General features: G+C 37.3%; 1 protein-coding gene across 1 annotated transcript in view; it reads right to left on the bottom strand.

Annotated features, from left to right (window-relative positions):
* Positions 1-591: 591 nt before the first annotated feature.
* Positions 592-27730, bottom strand: part of PRKCE (protein kinase C epsilon) — a 301238-nt gene continuing 274099 nt past the window's right edge. The window contains exons 14-15 of the mRNA XM_075042854.1: positions 23060-23206; positions 592-4077 (exon numbers count right to left, since the gene is read on the bottom strand). Of these exons, the coding sequence (XP_074898955.1) occupies positions 3931-4077; positions 23060-23206 (294 nt within the window). The 3' untranslated portion in view covers positions 592-3930. The remainder of the gene's footprint in view (positions 4078-23059; positions 23207-27730) is intronic.

Genomic DNA, 27730 nt, shown 5'->3' with positions numbered 1-27730 from the left:
TAATGCTGTCAACACAGAAGATTTGGAATATGCTCATAGGTACCAAACATGTTCAGTGACTTTGAGAAGATTCAGCATGAAGGAAGAAAATGGAGGTTTATGCAAAAACTGTAATTTGAACAGAAAACACTCTTTTATTTATTTATTTATTTATTTATTTATTTATTTTAAGCTAGTTAGTATATCTATTAGCTAGGTATACTAACTGGAGATTTTTAACTGGAATTACTGCCAGAATATGCCAGTAGCTGATCTACTGAAACAGAAATTAAGAATTTTAGACCATGAAAATGGAAAGTATTTAAGGTGCAAATTGAAACACAATGAAATATTGAAATATTTCAGACAATGTCACATTGACAGATTAAGTTAAATAAATCATTTAATAAGGTCTATGACCCTAATTAATTAAACTTATGCATACTATTAATCCCTCTAATCAATCCAATTAAAGACTAAAGCAGTCTCATGTGTTTGTACACAAAGTGCCCTACTGAACTGAGTTTTAACAATGCAGCCAAGCAGAATGGTGGGATCAGTCAGAACTGAGTGACCACTATGTAGCTGGTAAGCAGAAAAAGTCTGTAAACTCACCTGCTTGGTGTTTTTGAGGTAAATGTTATATTGCTCAAGATAAATAGTGTTCACACCCGGTTACCTGTGTTTCTCTTGGAGTGTTAGTTGCTTCACAGATGAGGTTCTTGTTAACAAATCCTTCCTTTGCAAAATGTCCACTCCTAAAAGACAAGCTCATGGTATTTTGTACAACATGTAACAGGAAAAATAGTCATCCTTCATCTTTCTTTCTTCCTCTTAGGAAATACTCAGGAAAACTTTGGGGAAAAAAATAAGATTTAACATCACTGTATTTATTAGGTTCCGAAACAATACACATTCACATCCTTTTGAATACAGTACATTTGGCACAGTAATAATGTTTACGATGAAATAACAGTAATGAATGGCAAAAGATTCAAATTACATCAATAAGAAAAAAATTCTGTACAAACAAATCCTCACAATAAAAAAACCCCTACCCCCCCAACTGAATACATTTTATATTTAGCCAGAACTATTCTGCACATAATTTAAAAAGAGGTAATTTGTAAGCCTTTTTTGGAGAGAAGTATTTTTCACCCTATGGAGAAAAATGTGTTTCCATTTTTTAATAAAGTCTATTTGGGAGAAAAACCAAGAAACAATGGATTCTTTATAATAATAATTATTATTAATAATCTTTTTGGCATTTTGCACTCATTTTACAAAGAAGGAACAGGGAAGATTTTACAGAACAGGCAGAAATGTAACAGAATGTCCATTTTTAAGAATTATCTTTAAAAAATGTTCAAGGTAACAGACAAACCTTCTGATGTAAACCCAATGCAGAGGATCTAACTATTTATATTGAAGAAATATCTGCCCATGCAAAAGTTTTTATCTCCTTCACTTCTCTCTTAGCATCCTACCAAATATTGCAGGTACTGAGGCCTCTTGAAATACAAATGTTTGCTAATTATATTCACTTTAGAAATGGGAATACAGACTATATAACTTGCTTACAAAAGCTTTATGGGACACTTTTATTCCTTCAAAATAAATGCTCAGAGTTTTGTGTAAAGGCCTCTTGTTGTACAAATAGTAATGCACTATCCAATAACTTGACTTCCTCACCAGTCTACTCACCTATGGAACAGAACGCTTTAGCATTGTGATCAGTTCTTGCCTGGATGTCAAAAGCTAACTGTGATGAGAAATAAACAGAGCCAGTGGTGAGACACAAATTGATGGGCAGTTCTACAATATATTTCTAAAAGAGAAAGAAATTTAAACATTGAGATGATGCAATCATTAAGATGTTTCTGTGCTGGTACTCAGCTCCAGAAGCTAGTCTTTTCCCAGTACAAAAGATTACTGAAGATAAATTAAATTAAACTAAAGGCTTGATCCATTATTACACCTGTAGGCCAGACAACACATTAATTGATATATCATAATATTTAATATTTTGAAATCATCATAAGAATATATATAATAATTACACCTGAGTTTTAAAAACAAAACAAAATGGAACTGAATGTTGTCATCAGTAACAGGCTATGAGCAGCCAGATGTAAAACTGACACAAACTAACTCATCTGCTTGTGACCGAGATTATCTCTTAAAGCCAATGATTCACACTTTGTCCACCACGATTTGCAACATTCCTTTCTCTTTTCGAGCTCTATCATGTCATAATAGAGTTGAAGAGAACTATACAAGAGATTTAGTATAGCTTAATATATGTCTACATCTTTTATAACAAAAACCTCATCTCTCTGACAGTAACTTGAACCAATACACATACGAGAGTATTGCACATGGACATTATTATAATTATTCTTTCATAGACTAACATTTTAATAGTATGCCTGAACATGCAGCAGTTGATACCTCTATACTCAATGAATTCCACAGGCCTTGCAGCAAACACTATATACAAAATCTCACCTGTACAAAAGGCAAAAAAGCTTCTTTAGTGCCACTTTGCCAATCACAAGTATATATATTTTTGTGCAGCTGGAAATCCATGTGCAACAATTAAAATGGACTCCAATGACCGCTCACTCAGTCCAGTAAAATATATAATAAAATGACCTCAGCGATACATGTACACAACCCCCCCCCCCAAAAAAAACCAAACCACAGGGTACTCCCAGAAATATAAGTACATAACACTGTTAGCGTATCTACAGGAGGTAACTTCACATTAGTAATATTGTCCACGAGTTACCATTTCAATTCATACACAAAAAAAATTCAATTTACAACTTCCAATGTCAGTTTGTGAATGTTTGATTTTCAGTTTTTTAACACACTTCTACATAATGCACGTGTAGCCTTATTTTGTGTCTTCTAAAAGCAGATTTCTCTTTAGATTTTAAACAAAAAAACCAACAAACACAGTAGTATTATGGTTTTGTAAAAGTGTGCAAAAGTAACACACTACTGAGAAAATAAAAATAAATAAGAAATTATTCATCAACTTGGCTACAATGGAAAAGGCAAATTTATAATGTTTATAATTAATTTTTTTTGTAAAATTAACTGTAAACATTTGCAAGCTTGCCATCACATTAATGGTTCATTTAAATGGATATTAGATTTGGTAACATGGATAGTACACCCAATTGCCTGAAAAACTGTAAAATGCCTATATATAGCTCTGTTAAATAGTATAGGCTTTTTATTCTTTAGCCCTTTAATAACTATCCATATAGTATCTATTTCTTGCTTTAAATAAAATTTCAGTTATCTTTGTGACTCTTCTTATTCCTAAGAGTTTTCCATAAACTGTATGAGGAATTTCACTGAAAGCCTTATTTGATGTGCTTCTTTTTCTGGACAGGTTTATTTTAAGTTTGTATCTCACCACAATAAATTCATAATTGAGGATTACACCTCCATGAAGGCAGACTTCTTTGCTTACCAAAGGGCAACATATTACTTACTTGTTCCACATCTCAGTACAGATCTTACCATAACCACCAGTGCAGAAGAAACAGTTCTCACTTTCTTAGCTTAAATACATATGATGATTAGAGAATGTGATCTGCTAAATCGCTTTTAATAGCACAGCTTCATTTTCCATGGAAAAGATGCAATTTTTTCCTCTGGGGAGATCTTAGGAATAAAAGAAAAGTTGCAAATATATGGCAGTGTGTTACATCTACAATTTCTGATACAAAATTATTTTGCATTGCTTTGTGAGACAGAAATTAAGAGTGCTTTCAGGTCAGAACGTTAAAGGAAAAAAACAATAAATATATACTTTAATTGGGGATATGGGCTCAGGGTAAGAGAAGTAGTTCTTGATCTACTGAGTCTCAGTAATTTGACGATCTCTTCAGAATCACTTCTTGCAGCATCATTCACCTGTCAGCCTAACGTTGTCTATGGCAGTAGCTCTTCTCCAAAATAAGAGAACCCTTTAAATTCTTCTTGATTGATTTGTTTTATAATTGTCTCATCCACTAGCGTTAATACTGGTTCTTCTCGTGTAAAGTCTTGATCAAAGTTATTTACATCCCTTTTGGTTTTCTGAGAAGAAAAATACAAATAAAGTGAATGGTAAACCAGCAGAGTAAAATAAAAGGTGTTCTCCCTCCTCTCCATCCCACCCGAAAGGCTGAACTTTCTGGAATGATTGAAATAAAAGAGGAGCTACTTCACACAAAGAATAACACACGTATGAGAGAAGCTACAGGAGCAAGTACTATACATGAGTTCAGGAGAGGCCACAGAAGCAGTACTATAAATGAGTTCCCAGAGCCTCACAGGTCTCTGACAGGCGAAGGAATAGCAGTATGATGATAAAGCAGGAAGCTGAGATTAGGACTAGTTTAAAAAAGGCTTTGGCACAGTAGGTCGTATGGCTGTTTCCTCTTAGGTTTGAATATAATGATATCTCATTTCAGAGGCACAGAGTGAACTGATTTAATTGATTTCCCCACAATATAGGCTACTGTTTCAACTCTAAGTTAACTGTTTCTTTATATCTGGCTACACTCAGCTTTAAAATCAGATGTAGACCTCGCAACGGCTCTCAGTCCAAAATCCTTGAGCTCCACATTGGCATGTCAGATTTCCTAATGCAGCTGAATGTCATTCAGAGCTCCATGGCAAAGTGTGAAATTCTGGCACCAGAGAAATCCACCTCAGAACTCCTCTTTATTTCAATGGCATCAGGATTTCCCTGTTGAAGTCTAAAGCACTTTGCTCTTTCAGTGAAGTTGAGCCAACATAGTGCAACGGTACATGTTCTGGTTGGAATAAGATGTATTAACTAGAGACAGACTTGGGGAGGCCGACTCATTGTCCTCAGGGCACTCATGACAGGGACTATCTGTGACCACTTACATGTAAAAAAACTTAAGGCCGCAGGGGAAAACATTCCCATGGTCATTCCCTTGAGACCTGCACTGTTCATGTTTTCCATGTTAGCAGCATATTTCAGGCATCTACAGGTTCAGAGTATTGGAACAAGCATTTTCCTTTACACTGCCTCTTTTCTCTTTGTTTCATGAAATCTAATGGTTACCTGAGTGATAGTTGATGGAGGCACACTGACACATTGAAAAGTTTGTGTCCATCCTGTATATGTCTGAGATTTAAGATGATACCAGAAATAGAATAGCTATTTGACTTGTAAAGTGATACACCATAAAGTACATTAATGTATTCCAAATGGAATATATGCTTTCTTTCAATGTAGGTAAATTTTCCTATAAAATGCATATATAAATGTATTTTCTTCATCAGCTCTACTGAGGCACTAAACCAAATAGTTTTCTTTCTTACAATTGTAAAATGGTCACAGCAACCTTCACCTACATTGTCTGTAAGAACTTTGTAGGTATAGGGAAAAAAAGGTCTATATAAATGCAAGAGACTGTCACTTGTAAACCAAGTAGTTTCTAAGTGCAGGCAACCAAAAATCCACAACCTCTATCTACAAAATTCCTTTAAAAGGAAAGGAATATGGACTTAACAAACATATATATATATATGTTTATATTGTTTACATTTGTAGTATTTACTTCGTACATAAAGACTGGACATAAAAGTGTATGTGACTCATATACTCTGAACTGCATAAAGCTTGTGGGATATTCCTTTGGGCTTTATGTTTTTTCCCAGTCATTTGGGCAAATACTGCAAAATAAGAATGAAATTCCATATGAATTTTTAAATGCATTACATTACAACTACATCTACATTCTTCTTGTTCCCCATGTCCTACCGTAGTATTTTCACACAATCATACAATGAATTTGGTACAGGTATAGACTCTAAAGCAGAAGGAGGTAAGTGAGTATTTGTAGAAAGTAGAATTCAAATTCAGAACTGCAGTTATGTGCTAGAGAAACGTGACTACATTCACACTTTAACCACTAGCTATCCAGGGCAAATAAGCTCTGGACTAGATAAGAACAAACACAATATATATTATTTTCAAGTTTTCATGCTGAATGTATTTGTGAAAAGTGTATTTCCTTGCTGAAGCTAGAAGAATAAGATGACAAATTCCTCAAAGCCTATCAGGGGCAATTAATTCCCAATAGCTACTTTTTCCAGAAAACCATCACTACGATTTGTGAAGGTGTTAGGTGAAAAAGTGTGCAGATCAGCATATCTGACAAATTGTCCCAACACTGGTGTATCTAAATCCTATTGATTAAAAATAATTTTACTTCCAGTAGAATTTTGAGTCCCAAACACTTCTGAAACAACAACCAAAGGTATTTGCTTAGATTTAAAAGCCTAGCATGTCTTAAAATATGCCTTGAAGACCAAAGAAGAAAATAGAACTTTTTACTTTCTCAGATTTGTAAACAATTCCATGTCTTTTTGGCAGCATAGATGTAAATCACCCAATTTATTAACAGAACAAGAATGGAGCAATCTAAGATTGCAAGGACACTCTAGCAAGCCTCTAACTAACCAATTGATGAAGTGAGATTAAATAAATCACAGGGAACAAAAGTGAGTGGATTAAGCCATACAAAACAAAAGGTAGAGTTCGTAACAAGTGCTTCTTTTCAACAGAAAGATTTATTTGAGAAACCCTCCTTAGCAATTTAGGCACTTTCTTCCTGAAGCTATGACTGTTTTGCAAGGCCTCATCTGGTAAGATGAAACAGGTCTGGCCACATTTCTGCTACTATTGCTATTTTAATGTAGTTGCACTGTGAATACTCTATAGGCCAACAGCATGAACCAATATATAGTTGCAGCAGGTATGAAGGGCTGTGGCTGTCTCCTAGCAGAGTAGCTGAGAAAAGAAAGAAGATCTACAAGGTAGGGAGAGTATATGAAGGAAACAGAGTGCAGCTATTACCCAACTTTGAACATTTAAAAAATCATGAAGAAAAAAGGAAAAATATTTAGATTGGCTGGCAAACACATCATTAAAAATGCAGTAATTAAATGGGTGGGATTCTGTTTATTTAGCCTGCTGCTCCTTAAGACTTTGGGACACATTATTGTTAACATTTTTCCAGGTAAGACTTTTCAATTTCAGATGACTGAAGAAACTAGGGTTATCAGGAAAAAAAGAACCCCCAAAATCACAGCTGTCCACCCAAACACACAGCAATTTGATTAGGTTTCAGATGCTACTTTTTTCTCTCTAGACTACCTGAACACCTTGTGTTCAGGATGTGTCAATGCTACATGAGAGCAGGGGCACAGCAGCTGCCCAAGAGCTTCCAACAAGTGCCAAATTCCACACTGCACTGAAACTGCTCTACTGCAGGCAGCATGTGCACAGTCCATCTGACAAAGAGCAGCAGCAGTGCCATGGTGCTTGTAATGACTAAAAATGACATGACTCCAATTCTAAATCTCACCTAAAAGATGACTTCTCCACCAGCACGGTATCTCGCGTAGTGAGAAGGAATAGTGACTCACTATGTGTTGTGCAGAAAATGGGCTGGCTAGTTGATCTTTTTTTTCTCCCAGCGGTATGAATGCTTCGCAAGTCTCCCATCTGAGCATTGACCTAGTGTGACCTGCTTATCCTGGGAGACATGGTGGACTTGCTTCATGTGGGTGATATGATCTGATTAGATGTAACACTTATGCTACAGAAACAGAACCCCTTGAATTAATAAATATTAGCATGACCTACTACCCATCAAGGATGACAATTTTTAGGTCAAAGTCATGTTTTATTCTATTCAAAGACTACTGCTTCTGTTTGAAGAGCTGAAGTTATCAGAAATTTTAAAAGACTATCTCTTCATAAAACCTCATTTAATCAGCTTTCCTAGTTGGTCCGTACAACTTTGGACAAAGGGATATTGTTTTATGAGTCAAAATGCTTTTTTTCTTAAATCTCTTCACATAATTACTAAAAGATTAAAATGAACTTCATATGCTATTAATAAGCACACATTAAACAGTGGTTTTCTGAACTGGTTTTATTTTCACTACCACTTCAATAAAAAATTAATTTTCTACCTGCAGTCACAGATTCAAGCTGTAAAAAAACCTCCAAAACATGCTTAATAAGCCTTCCAGTGTCAAGGATTACCAACCTTGTCTGTTAATGATTACTAAAAGACACTATATGAATTGCAACAGTGAAAAAGGAAATCTAAGTTGGTGGTCTTATCAATGAAAATACATTAAGAAAGTTAGAACTTGCCATTCCTTCCATTAATCACATGAACCAAATGTGAATGACAGAAGCCTTTGGTATTGAAAAGCCACAGAAATCCTTGCAAGAAGGCACCTGACAGATGATGTTCCAAACCAGGGAACTCAGCAAAGCTTGGGCACCTCATCAACTCTGTCATGAGACCAAGAGGTTCAGTGGACTCTCTTCTACTTGACAAGGATTAAATTAATTCTCCAGCTTGGAGGCATTAAGAGGTATCTCTCTCTACTCCATTACTTATTTTCATTTGACTTGCAGAAAATCACCAGAACTCTTTCAAGTCCTTTGCAAGCTCAATGGCTCCACTAAATTGGGCAGGAATTGTCCAGCGGGTTCAAAGGCTACTCAGAGGAGGTGAAAGAAAGATGGAGGTGGTGCCTAGAAAACAACAAGGCCACAAAAGCCTAGGTTTTCCTACAAATTCACAATATGCTGTTTAAATATAACTATAGGAAACCTCTTTAAACCAATTAATAGATGAACAGACAGCCAATACAAGTAAGTGAGGCCAGAAATGATGATTATAACAATGAACCAGTATGTTGGAAGAAAAAAATATTGTGCTGTGATATTTTTCAGTAAGTGGACCTTTTGACACAAAATATATACAAAGCTCAGCCATGATTTTCAGTCTGAGAAACTGTCAGCACAGAAATGCAGACGCAGATTGGCCTTTCTGTATCACTGAAACATCTTTAACGTTACTCCACTGCAATTTTATGTCAATAGCAGTGCTTGATGCCTCTTCACATATTTTCAAGCCCACAGTGAAATCCTGGAGTTTGTCATTCATTGGGGACCTCCACCAGAGAACCCTTCCAGTGCAGCACCCAGCTGTACCAGCAGCACATCAAACATGCAATAGGCACATTAGATCTGGTCAGGAAGCTGCTGCAGCTTTCCATGTGCAGCTACAGGGGCATGGTACAGCAGTCCAGTAGGAACAGGACATGGAGCAAGAGTCGCACCTTCTCATATGTATTACACGGTATAATTTAATTCTATCCAGAATTCCGCTTCAGTGAGAAATAAATTATTCCCATGTTTGACACAGTATCATCAATAAAAGATTCTCAGATCAGGATGATCAGAGTTTAAATATTTTGTATTTACCGTGTCACTGGTAAGATTTTCAGATTATTTTGGTCAAGACAAATGGAAACTCAAGATATCAAACAAACTGGATTGAAGCACAAGGTTATGTGGCTAACCTCACATATCACTGTCCTCTCATTCACCTCTCCTTATTATGATAACAAAAACCACAGCACAGGCAGAGATCACTGCACCAATGACTGGATTTATTTTCGTAAAGGTGTAGTAGTTTCTAAAAAGTTGAGACCTGTTGAGCTGTAATGAGCACTCACTTTTGCACATAACTGATTCCATATATACAGAAATTCAGTATGAATACTGTGAAAGAAACAGGCTGAGAAGCCCAACACTTCAGGCCTGTCTTTTGTTTATCCTGGTGGTGCCTCTTCACCGTATTTGTATGCCCTGAGTATCTGTATCAGTATTAGAAGTATCTCCTAGAATGTCTTATTTCAGAAGAGATGAAATACATGTTATCAGAATAACTTTAAAAATTATTAATTTTTTTCAGCATGTTAATTGCCCTATTCACATATGGAATAATTACAACAGATCAGCCATAAGCTGCACTATATTCAACTGAAGGTTACAATGGTAAAAAGGGGTTTGAATCCAAGTAGTTTTTACAAGTATACCAACATTCAGTACTTCCAAGCAGAGGGTGAGATTTTGTGCTCCTAAATTATGCTTCCATTAGATGTAAAGGACACTAAATTAAGAGAAAGAAGTGGAAAAAAATTCCACTCAATAAAGATGTTAATAGATAGTGAAACAGTATTTGGAAAGCATGCCAACCTATGCAGTCCACAATTTAATCTGTTATAGAGGTACACAGATATTTAATAAACACCAAGCTAATTTACAGAACTATGAATTTTAAAAGGAATCATTTGTGATCCAGTAAACTGAAACCACCTTTATACTAAAACAGTATGTATTTTTCCTAGGAATGTGAAATGCGTCAAGAAGGAAGGAGGAATAACCTGAACAGTTAGGGGGTACAAACTTTCAACAACTACATGGCCAGGATGCCAGTCTTAGTATTCCACTTTTGCACAGCCCTTCTCCCATCCTTCACTCCAAAACCAGCACAACAAAACAAACACCAAGGCAAACAAACTCGAAGCTCTGCAGGTTCACTGACAACCACCCCGTTGTCATCTGGGCAATGAACCTCATCCAGAAGGCGTCGCTGTAAAACTCTTGTCCCCTATGGTCATACTTGGGTCTAGTTTTAGCATGAACAAGTACACAGCACTAAAGCTATATATACCAAACCTGCTTTGTTCATAGCCTTATTGCTAAAGCACAATAATTATCTCTGTGTAAAACATTGACAGAGATAGTTTTCACAAGAGCTGCAGGTTAGGTCAGCGCTACAGGTTCCCACCTGTGGTTAGTCCTTTACCCTCAAGATCCACCTTATCAGGGCCTGCTTCCATTAGGATTTAATCATGAGATAACTACTGCTCATAAGCTACGGTATGGTAGAATACATGCATTTTTTAGAGTGAAAAAAAATGCAGGGGAAGAGTGCCAACTTCTGAATTTCTACACTATATTTTTCCCTTATGGTAGGTTTCTTTGAGGGTTTAACTACATGGGAAACAATTTTATATTTCTTCTTGGGGTGGGGAGGAAATAAGAGAAGAGAAAGTAATGGAACAATCATATGAAAATACCCTTCATCTGCACAACACAACTCTTACTGCAAATTTTATGATCCACTCTGTAGCGCAGATTTTATATGTATGCCTGTCTAATTCACATTATTCACAAGCCTCCATTGATATCCTCAACTGCTCTAAGGTCATCATCACCAATGTCACCTCCCCTCTTACATACTGGCACACATCCAAGATTAGTCCATTTCCGTTTGTGTTCTCCTGAAATTGCATTTTAACCATCATTGTTACAGCAGAGTTACAGTAGTCAGGGCTGGTGCACCTGTGACATGCTAAAGGACCTGCTGGCGAGTCCTCAGATACATGTGTAGAAGCCTTTTCGTCTTCTTGATCACTAGCACTTTAGCACAAAGGACTGGCTATACTCACAAAATGGAGTTGACTTGCAAATAAGAGAAAAAAGTGATGCAGAGAGTTGGTAAGTCTAGGTCACATGACCCTAGAATTCCAGTGGCTTCTAGGAGACATCCCATAAATCACTGAAAAATTACCCAAATACAGACAGTCTAGCAGTGCACTGAGATATTTGACCAGATTTATTCTGTAAAAGATCAATAGGATTACTTTGCCTTCCATTCTTTAAGGAATCACAAAAAAAAAGGAATAAATTAAGGAGACACTGATGCTAGTGAATAGGTGAATAATGTAATGAAATATTTCAGGACTCATATTTCTGCCATGTATCCTGAATAAATACTGACCACCTGTATTTCCAATGTTTTATTCTGCCTACAGTCACCTATCCCACTTAATTACAGAAAAGTAACACACCATGGAAACCTTCCTGAATATGTTAAGAAATTACAAATATATAGCAATATCTTGTGATTCTGAGCCCCTCCTCTATCGGGGAGGCATGGACTTGTGCATTGTGACACTGGACGCAATGAAACACCACGACATGGAAGGTAATAGCAAGCATGTAGAGTGGGAGCATCACTCCAAGACTCAGCTACACACTAGAATGGTTTGCACTATACGACATAGAGCAGGAATGCTACAGAGTTTTTGGCAAGACTGACTTCTTCAAAACATTTTGGGAAACTCATACTCTTTGATGATGATCTCTGGCTCACTAAGAATAAAGCTTTTAGTTTGACATGGGTAATGCATATGACAAGCTTTCATACAGAGAAATGGTATAACAGGTTTCACCTTATACAAATGGAGAAAGCTACACAGTGATGGTTTAATTCTAAGACTACTGAATTGTTAGAGATCATATTTTGAAGTCTAATGATTATTTTTAAGCCTTTGGAAAGGTAGATTAAAATAAAGATATATGTGACTTTTTAGAATGCAGCTGAAGCTGCACATACTCATACAAACTATAGAATGAAAAAAAAAAGGCATTGCACAATTATGCACGAACGCCTACTACTTCTGCATCTCAATATACCTCCTTTCCACCTTTCCTCTGGACACTGGAACTGCTTTTTTTGAACACAGTTTTATTAAAAGAGTGGAGTAAGACATAGCAGAGTTTGTAGTGACACAGGTTTCATTCTTGGTTCTGCTACTGATCTGCTTTGAGCTTGAGTAATTTTCTACTCACTATGCATCTAATTTTCTTCCTATTTTTGTTCTCCTATACATGGATTGTGATCTCTCTGTCTATCATTATCTATGACCTCTTGATTGTCTCATTTATATGGCTCTTTGCACAGTGGGAACCTCGTCTTGCTAGGAACTCGAGCTGTTATTGTGGACCTGAGGGCACAAATTCAATTTCTCTTTCTTCTTGCTCTTGTCAAATATAAACACAATCCTTCAGAGTGTCATGGGCAGTCGTGATCTTCAACTTCTTCTTTTCCATACTCCATAATTAGGCAAAAGCAATCATTGTTCTGTAGGTCCTTTGCAAACACAAATATGGCGTGCAAATCAGGGAACAAAATCTGCACTTGAGGTTTTTTCATAAATTTTAGAATGAGTGTTCCACTCATCCTGCATAATTTAAGCATATGACTCCTGCAGCATGCTGTTTAGAGGACCAGTACAAGGTCTGTGCCTCCACAGTAATAAAATCCCTTGTAAAAGCACAGCAGCATAACAGGAAAGCAGCAGTTAATGAAGTGCTGGGATTCCTTCTAATTTAAAGATGCCTTCCCTGTCCTGCTACTGAAGGTAAGTGCCTACACATCAGCTGCTTCAGTCCACCATCTGCTTATTAGTGCATATGTCAAAGGAATTAAGTTTTGTGCTAGTATGTTGAGCTGTGAAGACATACACTGACAGATTTTTGCTGCTGATTTTGGGTGAACATCCTAGTAAGACACTTTTTAACTTTATGCTCACATTAGCATGGTATACTGCTGATGCAAAAGGTTCTCCACGAGAAATTAACCCAAAGCCAAAGCTGCTCTTCTACTCCATGTTCACCAGACTCCAGCTGTGAATGGGACTAGTCATGGACTGCCAGCGTTCGATAAGTCTTCACTTTTTTCTGATAAATTCCTCTCCACTGTCTGATAAAGAACCAGATGCTACTGCTTCTTAAATCACCTGGTGTTTTGCCACTGGCTTTTAATGACATCAGAGACAGGCCCAACCCAGGAATATTATTTATTATCTGCATTAATATAAAAATAAAATATTTCTGTTTGAACGCTTAAGAGTATACTGTAAGTAACCATGATACGGTGATTTCACTTAATGGTTTAGATTACTTTCTGAAAATAGCACTGGAGATTAAAGCAGCCAAAAAGTGAAACAGAATTTGTCTTATTCTAAGGAAGCCCAAAAGGAAAGCAGGAACACTCTGACTGCTTATCACTCCATCCCAACGGGCACCACTTAACAATGTACCTTTGTTTAACAGATGGTTAAATGAACCTAATTATTCAGTATGAACAGATTTTAGTGCTATAAGACCAGGACTCAACAAAACCAAACAAATACTGCTGGATCCCCAGTACAGGATCAAAAGAAGCATAATAAAAGTTGCTTAACTTATAAATTTTTGGGAACCTGCAGTAGCTTTCAAACTTCTGTAATTCTAGTGTTGTGGTAATCACAGCTAAAACCAGCTGCTGCAGGCACTGATGCAGAAGAGAATAAAAAACAAAACCCAAGACTAACCGAATGAGCAAATTCTGGGAAAACAGAAATTTGTTTGCCCAAACAACACCGAAATCCCTTAAAAATACCAGCTCACTTACTCTTGATTTCACTAAGTTGTGATACAAGCCAAATATAAACTCCTCGAAAGCCATATGCTTACACTGAGCAAATTTAGTGGTTGTACAAAGTGCCAAGCTAGTTAAAGCTTTGGAAACCAAGGTCCTTTACTTTGTTGAGGGAACAGGCAGAAATGTTACAGACTTCTCTGCCCTGCCCAGCCACATGCCAGGCTGATTGGTATGAGCTACCTTGCAGGTGGTTATGGTACTGTTGCTCACAATTGTCTACTGGAAGCCCAACTGAGATCTTCATCACCTGCCAACAGCCAGTGCTTCTCAATCACCAGTGACCTGGCTAACATTTGAACCAGTAGCAGAAAAATGTAACTTTTATGAACCAGCTGACATTAAATATTCTAATTCATGATACACTGTGGCAGTGTGCAAAAAGTGTTGGACTTCAACCGTTACAGCTGTTTGTAATAAAAAGGCTATCCCAAAAGTCCACATCCATTTTTCTTTAGTTTTTCTAAAGGATGTATGTTAACCATTCTGACAAGTATAGATTCTTCCCTGTTTCTAAACCTTTTTTTCGTACCCCAGTATTAATCACCACAGTGTCACTCTCAGAAGAAAGCCCACTGTTTTCCTACACCTGGAATGCCTGCAGCAAGTGGGGAATACATAATGTGCAATGTTTAACAATGGTACATGAGAGTCTGAGGTCCCAAGATCACTCCCCAGTGTTTCGACTAAGCAGTAACACTTCATGCAAAAGCATGCAGTATAGCTCCTTGCGTGCCCATCTGCTAAATGCCCATTGCCATGCACTGATGACTGAATGGAAATATATTATGAAACTGAAGGGACACCTCAAGGTTATTAGGCCTAAAGATGGACCTACCTTGACATTTTCCCCATATTGAAGGCCTTACCTTAAAGAGGGACATTCACACTGAAGCAAACTTGAAAAGAGAGAACATTTATACAAAAAGAAATTTACTTGGCCTGTAATTTCCTATGTTCCTTCTGGTGCTACTGAATGATACTGCATTTTACAGGGCTTCTTCCCCACAGTGTAAAGGCAAAGTCATAATTCTGCACGTATGACTATACAATCCAGTCATAAAAAAATAGAGGTGTGCCAAAAAACCCCACCAAAACAGTATCTTGACTTCCCAACACCAGGTTAAAAATCCCTCATTAAAAAGTAAAAAAAATCTTTGCCTGTTAGCAGTCATCTATGAAAACAAATTTGAGATTATAAAACTTATGTTTCAGGCTAATATATTTGAAAGTTTTCTCCAGAAACGTGGTCCCTCTTTAAGGATTCCAGCCATATTTCACAGTAAGCAGACAGTTGCTGCAGCAATTTAAACACAGACCTCTCTAATTGAACACATTTTTGGGAGCCGTTCAGTGAGGCACCTACCCATGAGGCAGGTGCGGCCTCTGCCTGTTTGCCTGTGCAAACAGGCCAGCTGCACACTCTGTAGGTGCTGATTGGTATTTGCTATTTATTACCCAGTTTCCAAATACTGCAGGCATCCAGCTTGTCATAAGTCATTGACAAAGGGTTGGTTGCCAAAATTTTACCAGGTTTTCACTCATTTAGGGGAGGGGGAAAAGAAAATTCCCAGTGCTCACTGACTCCAGTTGTAACCCGCAATCATTGGCTAGGACTAGAATTTCGTATTTGGGAGTGATTTTATTTCAAATCTTTGCTGCAGCGCAAAACTGAAAGAGAACACATTGCTGGCATCCTTAAGTCAAGACTTAACAAGGGAGTTCAGGTTCACAAGGAAACTGCATACAGACAATGTGGCTCAGATAGTGATAACTAAGGAGGGAGGGACTTCGATAATGGTTTATGATTATCTTAGAGTTAACGGATCTGAGAGGTGAAAATTACTGTAGGAAATTTGAGACTGAGGATCAAGATGAAATCTGCTAACACTGAGGTCTGGTATAGCATAGAACACTCTTCCAAGGGAAGTGCTACACGTTCAGTCAATTTAAAAGCCAGGCTGATCTGGAGCATTTGGTTTTTAACAGTTCTCAGTCATATTTCTTTGCTGTCACAGAACTTTGTGTTAAGCATCCTGAGATTGCCACAGAGTGGAAACTGAGGCATGAAAAGGTTGGCTGATGAACCCTGGACGACACCATGAGTTTCTAGAAGATCTGGTAGTAGAACTTCTGTATCTTGCAATTCTTGGGTCTCTGGTTTTAGCTGCTAGACCAACTCTCTACCCCCAAGAAGTCAGAACTGAAGAAGGAACATACAAATATTCAGAAAACATTCTCAGTGATACAACTGCAGGAATGGAAGAGGCTGCAAAGCAAAGGGAATCACATTAGATGAACTAAATGGGCTGGCAGCAGCTGCTGTTGCTCCATACTGCAAGATACAGTTCTGCAATAGACTATCTTGTTCATTTTGTTTCTAATGCTCTTGAAGAAAGCAAGCTTTTAAAATGGAAAATGAAGAAATTATGACTGCATAGAGAAAATTAAAATAATGTATTGTTCTCTGAAAGCTACACATTCACAGTAAATCATAGTAATGGGATTATTTTGTTAACTTCATCTCCATAAAGCCACACTATGAATGGATAGCCACAGGCACTGATAAAGCCATTAGTGATGAAACTTTGGCTTAACTGCTGAAAAGAAATACATATGGCAAACATCTGTTTTACCAGGCTTTGTATTACCCTCTGGGTCAGAGTTCGTCAGCTTTTTCATGTTGAGGACATCTTAGTCAAAGTCTCAAATGTTCCCAACTCTGACAGTTACAAGAGGGTGGATGAAAATGACATGTCTGTCTGTTTGCATGCACATGTTTCAAGGACTGACAGTGAAAACTCAGCTTGAAAGGACAGGAGTGTGCCTGTGGTGAGACTGTCCTTGCTACAAAGTGCCTAACAGCTTCCTCTGTCTCACAGCTCCTTGCACCACACTGAGCCACTGTGACCAACAGCATAAGAAATACGAGAGTGATTTTATTGTGCTGGTCTAATTCTACAAAAACCAAGAAGAAATCCCTCAGAGGGCTGCAACACCTCTCCTATGAGGAAAGGCTGAGATAGTTGGGGTTGTTCAGCCTGGAGAAGAGAAGGCTCTGGGGAGACCTTATTGCAGCCTTTCAATACTTAAAGGGGGCTTATAAGAAAGATGGGGACAAACTTTTCAGCAGGGCCTGTTGCAATAGGACAACAGATAAGGATTTTAAACTAGAAGAGGGTAGATTTACACTAGATATAAGGAAAAAATTTTTTGTGATGAGGGTGGTGAAACACCAGATTGCCCAGAGAGGTGGTAGATGCCCCATCCCTTGAAACATTCAAGGTCAGGTTGGACGGGGCTCTGAGCAACCTGATCTAGCTGAAGATGTCCCTAGTCATTGCAGGGGGGGGTTGGACCACATGACCTTTAAAGGTCCCTTCCAACCCAAACTATTCCATGATTCTGTGAAATTGATGCTTATATGAGGCTGCCATGGACTTCAGACAGATGAGCAACAAATTTGGGGCCATGATGTTCCTCCATCCCTGGCAAGCCGGCTTGGGATATTGTGTATCTTTATGCCACTTGGGCACACCTCTCTGAGCTCACTGGCTGATGTTAGTGGCATGTCAGCAGGCCACAAGTTCAGTTTGGAAAGCCTACAGCTGGCCAGCTGTGGTCTCAGAAATGACACAAAGAATTTCTTGCATGGATCTAATAAGATATGGAGAAGATTGAGGAAAAAACGAAATACGACAAAACATACTTTTGCTTCACTGTTTCAAATACAAGCTTTGCTGGTAAATAACAACTTGGGACAAGATAAATTTCATCAATACACATTAAAGGTGAAGCAGCAATCTGTTTCAATCACTGTTTTAACACATATTTTATTATTTGGCATGGGATAGGCAGAATCATCCCATGATGCACTACAGCAAGATCTACCACATTTACCACCACATCAATGACTTTGGTAAGAAATTAATCTACTGCACCCTTGTTTTCATTTGTAATATGGCAAACGCAGTTTGAAAATGGAAATAACAGATTCAACAAAGCCAGGATCATAACCATGGAAACAAAGAAAGATGGAGAGCAGAGAATCACTGAATACTATCAAAGCCTTTGTGGTTCTTGGGCAATAAATTATGTTGCAAACCACAGCTTGGTCTTATGGCCACTGATTAGGGAAATTTCATTCTCCAAATGGAATAAAATTCCAGAAAGAATACATGAGACAAAATATTTCAACATAGGAATAAAATGCCTCAAAGGGATTTCTGTCTCCCAACAGTTGCTCTAGAGAAAAGATACCTGTCTGCACTAAAACTGTACTTATTTCTTGCATATGCAATTACATATTCATGTCTACATTAAAAGCAGCAGGGAAGAATAAAATTATTCAGAAAATTTCAAGACAGTCTGTGAAACTCTAAGAATTAGGTTTTAAGAACAGCAGAAATGATCTTCAAGAGACAGTATCAAGGTCACTGGAGCTTAGCTGTAACAAGTATCTTCTTCCTAGCTGTTCAAAAGTTTGCTTGATTTCTAAAGTACATGCCTCAGGGCTATTACTTTTTCTGTAGTAGCTTAACATTTATAATAGCTCTACATGGGACAAACCCTCAGTATAGTAAACTGTACTATATATATAAAAAAAATTACTTTTGCCACTGAAAAGCCTCATAATTCTGGATATATGAAAGGAAGGGCTGATAAATAATATGCATCATAGCACTGGGCCCCAGTGCATTTTTACCCCTTCATATTCTCTATTCCAAGTCATTAAGCTGGAGGAGCAGCCAAAGATCCATCGCAGCATGTTTCAGGGCCACCAAATCTGCTTCCATTGTCTCTACCTAGCACAACCTGCTGTGGCACTCCTGCCACTGCTTAGCAATCTAAACCTCAGCCATTTGTATGACTGCTCTGCCCAGGGCACTCTTGCAAGCCTTCAGAAAACACATTCAGTTTTTCAAGGACCTTTTGGACTTCCATAATTTTCATTCCAAGGCTGAAAACAATTAGGAAAGAAATTTCACCTTCCCAAACATCATTAGAATAATCAAATCATGTAACTAGAAGGACATTAATGGTATATTTCTGGTATAATAAAGAATATATTTGCATCCATCCACAGAGTGAATGAGATTTAAAAAAAAAAACCAAACCCTCAAAAGCCTGGCTAACAAATAGCCATGTAGTGTTTCTTCCAACTCCAGTTGAAAAATTCAGACTTAAGGCTGGCAGAGCTGAAGAGACATACCTGAACTATGGAGGAGACAGACCTTACAGTACCACGTAATATAGCTCCTCAGAAAATCTATTATGGCAGAGAAAGGATAAAAGGTAACAGAAGAGGAAGATGACTGTGCTAACCAAGGAACTTGCATGTTTTGGGGATCAGCAAAGTAGTGAGGCAGAACTAAAGCAAGGTTTGTTTCCATGCTAGCGCCTCCGTGACCTCCCTTGGCAGATTATTCCAATGTCTGATGGGACCTCAGTGTTTGACCATTTTCCCCAACGACACTACTTGTTCAGTGTCAGTGTTTTATACTGCCCAGAGCTCATTTGAATAGATCCTATGGTTTGGGGTTTTTTTTTTGAAAGTGTGTATGATACAGTAATTATAAAATTTCCCCCCTTAGTCATCTTAACAGTTGGTCAGAAAATAGATGAATACCTCTGTAAATATATGCATTCTTGCATGAGCAAAATTTTGTATGTGCATGCAAAAGTCAATTTGAATGCACAAATGACTATATATGCATTGTATGCTTCTTTCCCTAAACATATGTACACTCACATATCACATGCAAGAAAGTCTATTTTCTGACTAATAATCTGGTCTCTCTTCTCATAGCTATTTTCAGAGATCTAGGCTCTCCTGAACATAAAATAAAAAAAATATTTTTTAATCCCCTTTTAATATTACAAGTCACTTTTAAATAATCAACTGCTCTTTATCAATACTGAAAGATGTTAAAACCCAGAAAACATTCCAAACACAGGCATTAGTTATGTTTTTCCCATAGTTACTCCATAGCTATGGAACAGTTACACTTGTTAATCTGAATCAGTGAGTCTCAATGCTACACCCACAACTGAATTTAGAGAGGAACTTTCTATCTAGATTTTAAAGTAGACTTTATTTTGTTAGTGTTCACCTTCTTCCCTCTTTCCTGTATTTTTCAAAGTGAGTGCAATCTCTTCTAGCTTGGCAAGTATCCAAAATCACCTTTTCAGCATTTGAAATTTAGCGCCCTAGATTCCTTTACCATTTCTAAAGTTGCATAATTAAAAATTATATTTTGTGTGATCTTTTTCTCCAGCCTAGATATATATACTTTCCAACTAATAAATCGTTCAATTTTAAGAGGACAAGTAAAAATTTCAGTATGATCTTGCTCAAAGATTTCTACACAACAACAAAATCCAAACAATTGGAAAATTTATGCAGCTGGTACAAAACAGCTGATGGATCATAAACATAGTGTAAATATATAAGGTATACCCTTTCTAAGTGTAGAAAAGTTATCAGTAAAAGTTGATAGGACCAGGTCACTGGGGAAGATATCTTAGAGAGAGCAGACTGAGAACATGAAAATAATAGGGATGCCTGTAACATAGACTACATATTATCTGAATTCACTACCATAAAAAAAGAGAGTTCAGAAAAAAAACAAGCATACAGAACTACTAGGCTGCAGGAATCAAATTTGGTAGAATAAAGAAAGTTGGCATATACAATATGGAAAGAAGTAATATGAAAATCTGACATTATAGAAGCAGCCTGAAGAAAAATGAGAAAAGGTGTAAATAAAGATGTATAAAATCACCCTAACAACTATTAAAGAGCAAGCAGCTCTCTTGAAAATTATACAAAGGACTACTCTGAAATAATCTATAACCACTACTAAACCTGAAATATCCAACTAAAATACCATTAAAAGAAGCAGAAAAGGAGAAAAGGAACAGAACAACAGGAATTAATAAAATAGGAATGGCTTTATAATATAACAGCAGTGAAATAATTACCAGAAAGAAGCTGCACTGAGAAGGTAGAAGGTATTTATATCAGCAATGAATAAAAATATCTGACATGCTAAATTCCTCCTGACTTTTAAGAAGGACTGCTGCAGCAAGAATACTTACAAAAATAATAAAGGCCTCATAAAAATACCTATTGTCAAAGGGATGGTGCATCTCAACCATGAAAGGAAAACAGCCAATAAACAGACTAGATGTGAGGAATCTGGGACTTACTAGATGTAGGCATAAAGTGAAAATTATTTTGGAATTGTGCATCTTGATTTGATAATTGTATTACCAAAACACTGATGAATACTGAGCAAAGCAACAAAAATTACTGTGAGATGAAAGGCCAAATACTTGTGAAAACAGGAAAAGAGCTACACACATGCAACTCAGCTAAACACCGATTAAGGCTGTCTGCAACTACCCAAGGGTTGTGGAACCTGACTGGAAAGCAGTTAGTTACAGCATTAAATAGGCTTCAGATAGATACTAATGGGGTTAATTTGTGGTTTACACTTCCTGCAGCAGTGCAGAGACTTGTAAGCCAGTGAAGGCACTAGGTGCGACCTGGCCACACCTCCAGAGCAGAACTGGGCAACAGGGTAAGCAAGCTGGCATGCCCCACTGGCTGGACCCTTTCCAGGAGAGGGGCTGGCTCAGGCATCCCTCTGCCCATAGCTACTGCATTACAAGGTTTCCATTCTCCAAGAAATGTATTAAGAAAAACTTCTCTATATGATGACGCTATATCCTACCATTGCTCCTAGAAAGACATTCACAAGGGCTAGCTTTCTCTTACAGCTCTCAATTCCTTTGGGTTCTTTCTGCATAGCTACAGAGAGAGAGAGGGAGATAATTCTCTAAGAGCGGACTCAGAGGAGCTACCTCAGGCTGCTGTTCTGGATGGGCAGCCCTGCTTTCACTATCTACAAAGGGAACTTTAGAAATGCATCTCACTTGACTAAAAGTAAATGCATTAAATGTGACAGACAGCAATTCTGCAATAACAGAGGGGACTTTTTGACATCTAAATTAGGATTCAGCGTTGAGCCCAAAGTTTTGTTTTTTTTTTTTTTTTAAAACCTTTGTAAACTATCTAAAGAAAGAAAGAAACAAGCACCTTGATCATATTTACAGGCAAATCAAACATTGTAATTAGGAATGTGCAAAGTCAAAAGATGCAAATCAATCTCAAAGGATTTACCTTAAAATTATTCTCTTGTACTGTTCAAGCACAAAATTAACTGCACACATTCTCAGCTGAAAAGCTGACATTTGGTGAACTGTAAGTATTTTCATCCAGAGGAAGACAAGAATAAGTAAAGTATTTTCGCTTGGCTTTTGTAGTTCTGCGTGTGGGGCTGCTATTTACATATTTTTGTTACTTTAAAATAGAAATAATTGATTATTACCTAGGAAAATGTAAGTACATCAGTTTACCTAATCATGGTGTATTTCTTTCACCCAGGAAGCTGTTTTTTCAAGTATCTTCAGTTAATATATTATTAATCAGAAATCCTTTCCTCTGTCTTTCACTACAAAATCCAGTGGCCATTGGCAACGCAGGACTGTAGCAGAGTTCACACAGAAACTACAGACAGTATATACCCAACTGAAATAATCCTTCTGATCAAGGTATCTTTAGGAACACAGGAAAAGAATTCAAATCAGGCCTCAAACCCTCTCATGAGTTTATGTGACTCAACATGAACATCTTCCTATGCATTAAATCTATTCCTGACACTTACCTTCACAGAAACAATGACAAGACAATATTGTCAGTGTGTTTTTTATGTTTCTATTTCAGCCCCCAAATGTTGCATCAAGTAATCTCATGTCTCAGAAAAGCAAACACCTAGAATTGTCAAACCAAGTTTTCTCTGAATGTTATGGAAACTGCTACTTACAATCCGAGGTTTGAAGGGTGGCTTGATTTTCCTTTGTTCTAGAAGAACCCAGTCAATTTCCTTGAAAAATGGATGCTGCTTAATTGCATCTTCCCCGTTCTGTGATGCCACACAGCCAAGTCGCTTATTGGGGTTTTTTGTCATGAACTGCAGCGGGCGGAGGGAGAGGAGGAAAAAGTTAAAACATGAATGGCAATGGCTAGAAACCATTTGCAGTTCAATTACACGTTCCATTTCTTAAAGCCTAGTTTTTAGAGACAGTCCCCTTTCAGGAGGTTATTTTTTCCATAAGAGCAACAAGGATGCCCCTCCAAATTTCAGAGGTTCCAGCCAAACTAGAAGATTCAGAGACTCCAAAGTGTAAGTTTCCTGCAGGAAGCTCCTTCAACTGATTCCTGAAATGTTCTAATTTCATCTGGGAGTGCTACAGGAACAGCATTTGTAGTTCTAGCTTTGGCTAAAAATACTAAAGGAAAGAAAGAAAATATTAAACCCTCCAGAGACACTTCCAAATAGATGGTCAGGATAGCTCTTATTTTATCTTATTTGCTTTATCTTAACTATTAATTTGGGGGATAGGGGCTACATATTATGCTTACTGCTCTTTACTTTCTTTGGGTACGTAGGTTGCATAATCATACACTCCATTCAAGCAGACACATGAAAAGCCCTCATCCCATTACTCATGTCTAGGATTTTATTCTAATGAGTAAGAACAGCACCTGCAGGTATGTGAATTATAAGCATTCTGTCCATAAGTTTCAGGAAATACATAGAGTGATCAGCACCAGCAGAAAGCTTCCCTTGAGAAACTCCATGACATAACTTCCACCTTCACTTTTGTCTTTAGTACACCATTAGTGGCAGCAATTGGAACTAACTGGTCTCCTTTGGTGTGGTAATTTTTAAACTTCTCACTTTTAAACTCACTATTCCTTTCAGCAAAAAGCTGTAAAACCGGTGCAAAACATTGATATCAAATGATGGCAGCTGATAGTATTTTTCCTCATTTTGCTCTGTTATTTATTCCTTCTTTTATTAGCAATTGCTCTACTTATTTCCTAATGCATGTGGACACAGAATCCTTGCAATTCAAGTAGCAATGAAGGCTGTTCTTATACACACATGCACACTCATATTATAGAATTATCCCAAGCTTTTCTATAACTTCATATTCAGCCATTATTATAACATTTTTTAAATTAAAAGTGTACAAATGAAACAAAACGTGGTAATTGTTCACTGCCTTTTTAACCTAGGTACCACATTATACTATACATCTGTAGGAAAAAAAGCTTAAAAAAAAAATCACTACAATGCATACCCTTGCTTTAGTACCCAGTTATTAGATAAGTAGCTACTGAAGCCCTTAAGATGGTTTTAGATAGCTAGATCAACCATTCACAGGAGAATACCATTGCTATCATTTTAAAGATATAACACAGATCAGTGAGGCAATTCTCTCTATGGTTTCTGACACACACGCACTACTCCAAAGACGACCCTTCTCTTTGGTCTTGTGTTCAACTGCTGCAAGTTCTTTTGCAAGTGGACAAGTACCATCTAAACTACAGGTCATATTTTCTATGGGCAGGAGAAACAAAGGTTTTGAAAGGATTACTGTGCTTTGGTGAGGTCTCTTGGAAAACTACAAAACACATTCCTATGTTCCTCTGCTTTATTTCACCTTCAGGACAGGAGCAAGCAGGCCACAAACCAGCAACCACACATTTTGCAGAAACAGAACACGGAAACTACAGGATATGCTTTTTGTACCACATAATCCAGGTATCAAAGAAGTAAAATCTGATCCTAGTATCTGCCATGTTTTATCTTTGTTTTAAGCTGGGGGCAGGAAAAACATCCGAACATGTCATTTTTAAGAAGCCCAGGACATGAAAATATGACTAGATAGTACAGTTTAGTACTGTACTTCACAAACTTCATGAAACTTGGAAATGGATGAGAACAAATTTTAAGAATGCATACTTTAAACAAATAAAAAAAAATCATATGCAAATATGATGAAATAATCTCAAACTTCTGAAGTGGGCGTTTAATTCTATAAATTTCATCCCCTGCAATAAATATTGATTTTTTTCACCTTCTTTTTCTGAAGCACAAGCTGACATTTATTCATTGTTTATCAACAGCATCAACAATGATGCAACTGTCAGGGCACAGACAGCTGTTAACTGTACTGTGTTGAAGAGATGGTTGCCAATGGAGCTAACAGCCATAGCCATTAAGTGTTGCCTTTTTATTTTCCCGTATTAAGGCAGGAACCTCCTTTTATGAAAAGAGGAGCCTTTTACGATCAGAGTTCCTATTGACTTAAATGACAACAGGACAAAGGGTTGCTGAGATAGCCATGCAACTTGGGGCCCAAATCAAGGATCATCAGGTTCCCAAAATTTTGCCTCTTGAAATAAATGGCACAGCTTAAAAACAGAGTTCTGCTTCTGCACCCAGAGAGCTCTCTCATCTGGGTATGCAGGGAACACACACTGTAGACACAATCTCTCTCCATTGCTTGCAAAGAAGCACAGAGCTAATTTCAATGAAGAATTGTTTTCCTTACCACACAGGAAAGAATTTTAAATAGCAATTCCTGTCAATTCACAGAAACAGGACTAATAAGATCTGTGGGATTTCACGGGATAAGCAACATGCTCCCTTGTAATACTGAGCTGTAAAATTATCCTCCTTACAGTTCTCCTGTTATTTCCAACAAAACATTTTCTTCAGAAAATAAGAAAACATTGTTACTTAATACAAGAGAACATCTTCTTATGAAACTTTCCTTACATGCTGCTTGGAGGAGTGCAAAAATACAGTTTCTAAAGAATAAAACCCATGCCTCAAAGCACAATGTGAGGAAATGAAGTGTTCCAAAGTTAATCCCTTGCTACCATTCAGCAGTAAAATACATAGATGCCTCTTTCTTTCCTCTGTTTTTCCTGTTCTTCATTTAACAGAATGTGGACAAGGATCAGATGAAGAACACAAGTTTCAAATGTGTTTCACACCATAGCTGCACAGACAGCAGGTTGCTAAATGTAAGGAAATATTTTCTTTTTATGGTGTAAGCTGGCACAGGTCCATTAAATTATAACAATTTATGCCAATGAAGACATCTTGCCCAATGAGAAATAATCTATTATTACAGTGCAAATCTATTTAATGGATGCAACTCTCTTTTTAAGGTTTATAGTGGAATTAAGGATTAAATTTAGACATAAAAATGTAAAAAAAAAAAAAAAAAAAGGCTACAACTACAGCATAATACAAACCACCATGCCTACTATCAAAATGTAGACCCAGGAAAACAGCCTCTTGAAAATATATAGTGAAGTCAGCTTTAAAAGAAATCAGAAGGTTTAACACCCTCGTACTTAGATTCACAAAAATACATAGCTTACACCTGCAGCCCAATTCTGTGTCTGCATTTGTGTGTGGTTAATGAATGACACATATAACATTAACAGTTAGACATCTCACTACTTGCACAACCAATGAGTTAACACCGTAAGGCTCTGACTGTCAAATATGTTTCTCCCTCTCCTCCATAAAACAAATACCTTCTCCTAATAGTTACAGTGGCTCTCATACTACACACTTAACCAAGAGTTATCGGTTAACTTTTCCCCTCCAACAAATCTTTCCATGATTCAGAATAATAGAAACGTCAGTTAACGTAGATTCACTGAAGGAGCCTGTGGATGGCATAGAAACAGATCTTACAGACTGTGAAACCAAAACACTACAGAAAGTCTCATGGACTTCAGTGAAATTCAGATGCAGATATGAACATTGACAACAACCCTTTCTCTACAATACACCAAAATAACCCCTGAACCCTGGATATCAGCCTGAATTCTGCAGCTTAAGTCCATACATTTTAATTGCTGAACTGAAAATAATTGAAGGGTCTGGAAACAAACACGGATGCATGAAGTATCATGTCAGCTAAAAAAAGTCATCAGAGAGCTATCTGGGGGGAGAAGGGAGAATATGTATAAAGGTCAGCTTTAATAAATCCTCCATGTTCTCACTACAGTGAATGGAGCAAAAGAATACTCCAGCAAACAATTCAGAGAGGTTAACTTTGATTTCTGCTTTGAATCATCTGCTAGATCATCTCTCTCTCAGCTAGAATGAGCCTGAGGATATTTTTAGTAAAAGATCAAGATAAGCATTTCTGCAGAATGCGTTACCTGTCCACAGGTGTTAAAATCAGAATTTGTTCAAGTTTTATATATAATTACAAAATGTAACCCTGTATGAAGATCTCTGCAGAACTTTACACTACCAGCTGCCCTCTTAATTGAAAGTCTCCCTTATTCCAGATGCTGAAAGAAAAATAGAAGTGGAAAGGTAGAAATTTTCTACTTTCAAGAAGGTGGAAAACTGGAATAAAAAACAAGTAATTTTTTTAAGCCAGAAATCCTCCTCAGGTTTTCAAACTATGAGGACTGGCATACTGCTTCTGTTTGTTTTTCTTTTTATTTTAGTATGATACTAGAACAGAAGAAAGAATTTATGTCAGTGTCACGTTAAGTAAGTAACCTGACTTTACATTAAGCAAACCTGACTTTAGAAAGGTAGTCTAAAAACTGAAGTGGCCCACTGGCACATTTTGACTGACTAAAAAAATAGTGGCATTTGGTG

This window comes from Buteo buteo, chromosome 12, assembly GCF_964188355.1.
Source record: "Buteo buteo chromosome 12, bButBut1.hap1.1, whole genome shotgun sequence".
NCBI classification, from domain to species: Eukaryota; Metazoa; Chordata; class Aves; order Accipitriformes; family Accipitridae; genus Buteo; species Buteo buteo.
This window is presented reverse-complemented; position numbering and strand designations above follow the sequence as displayed.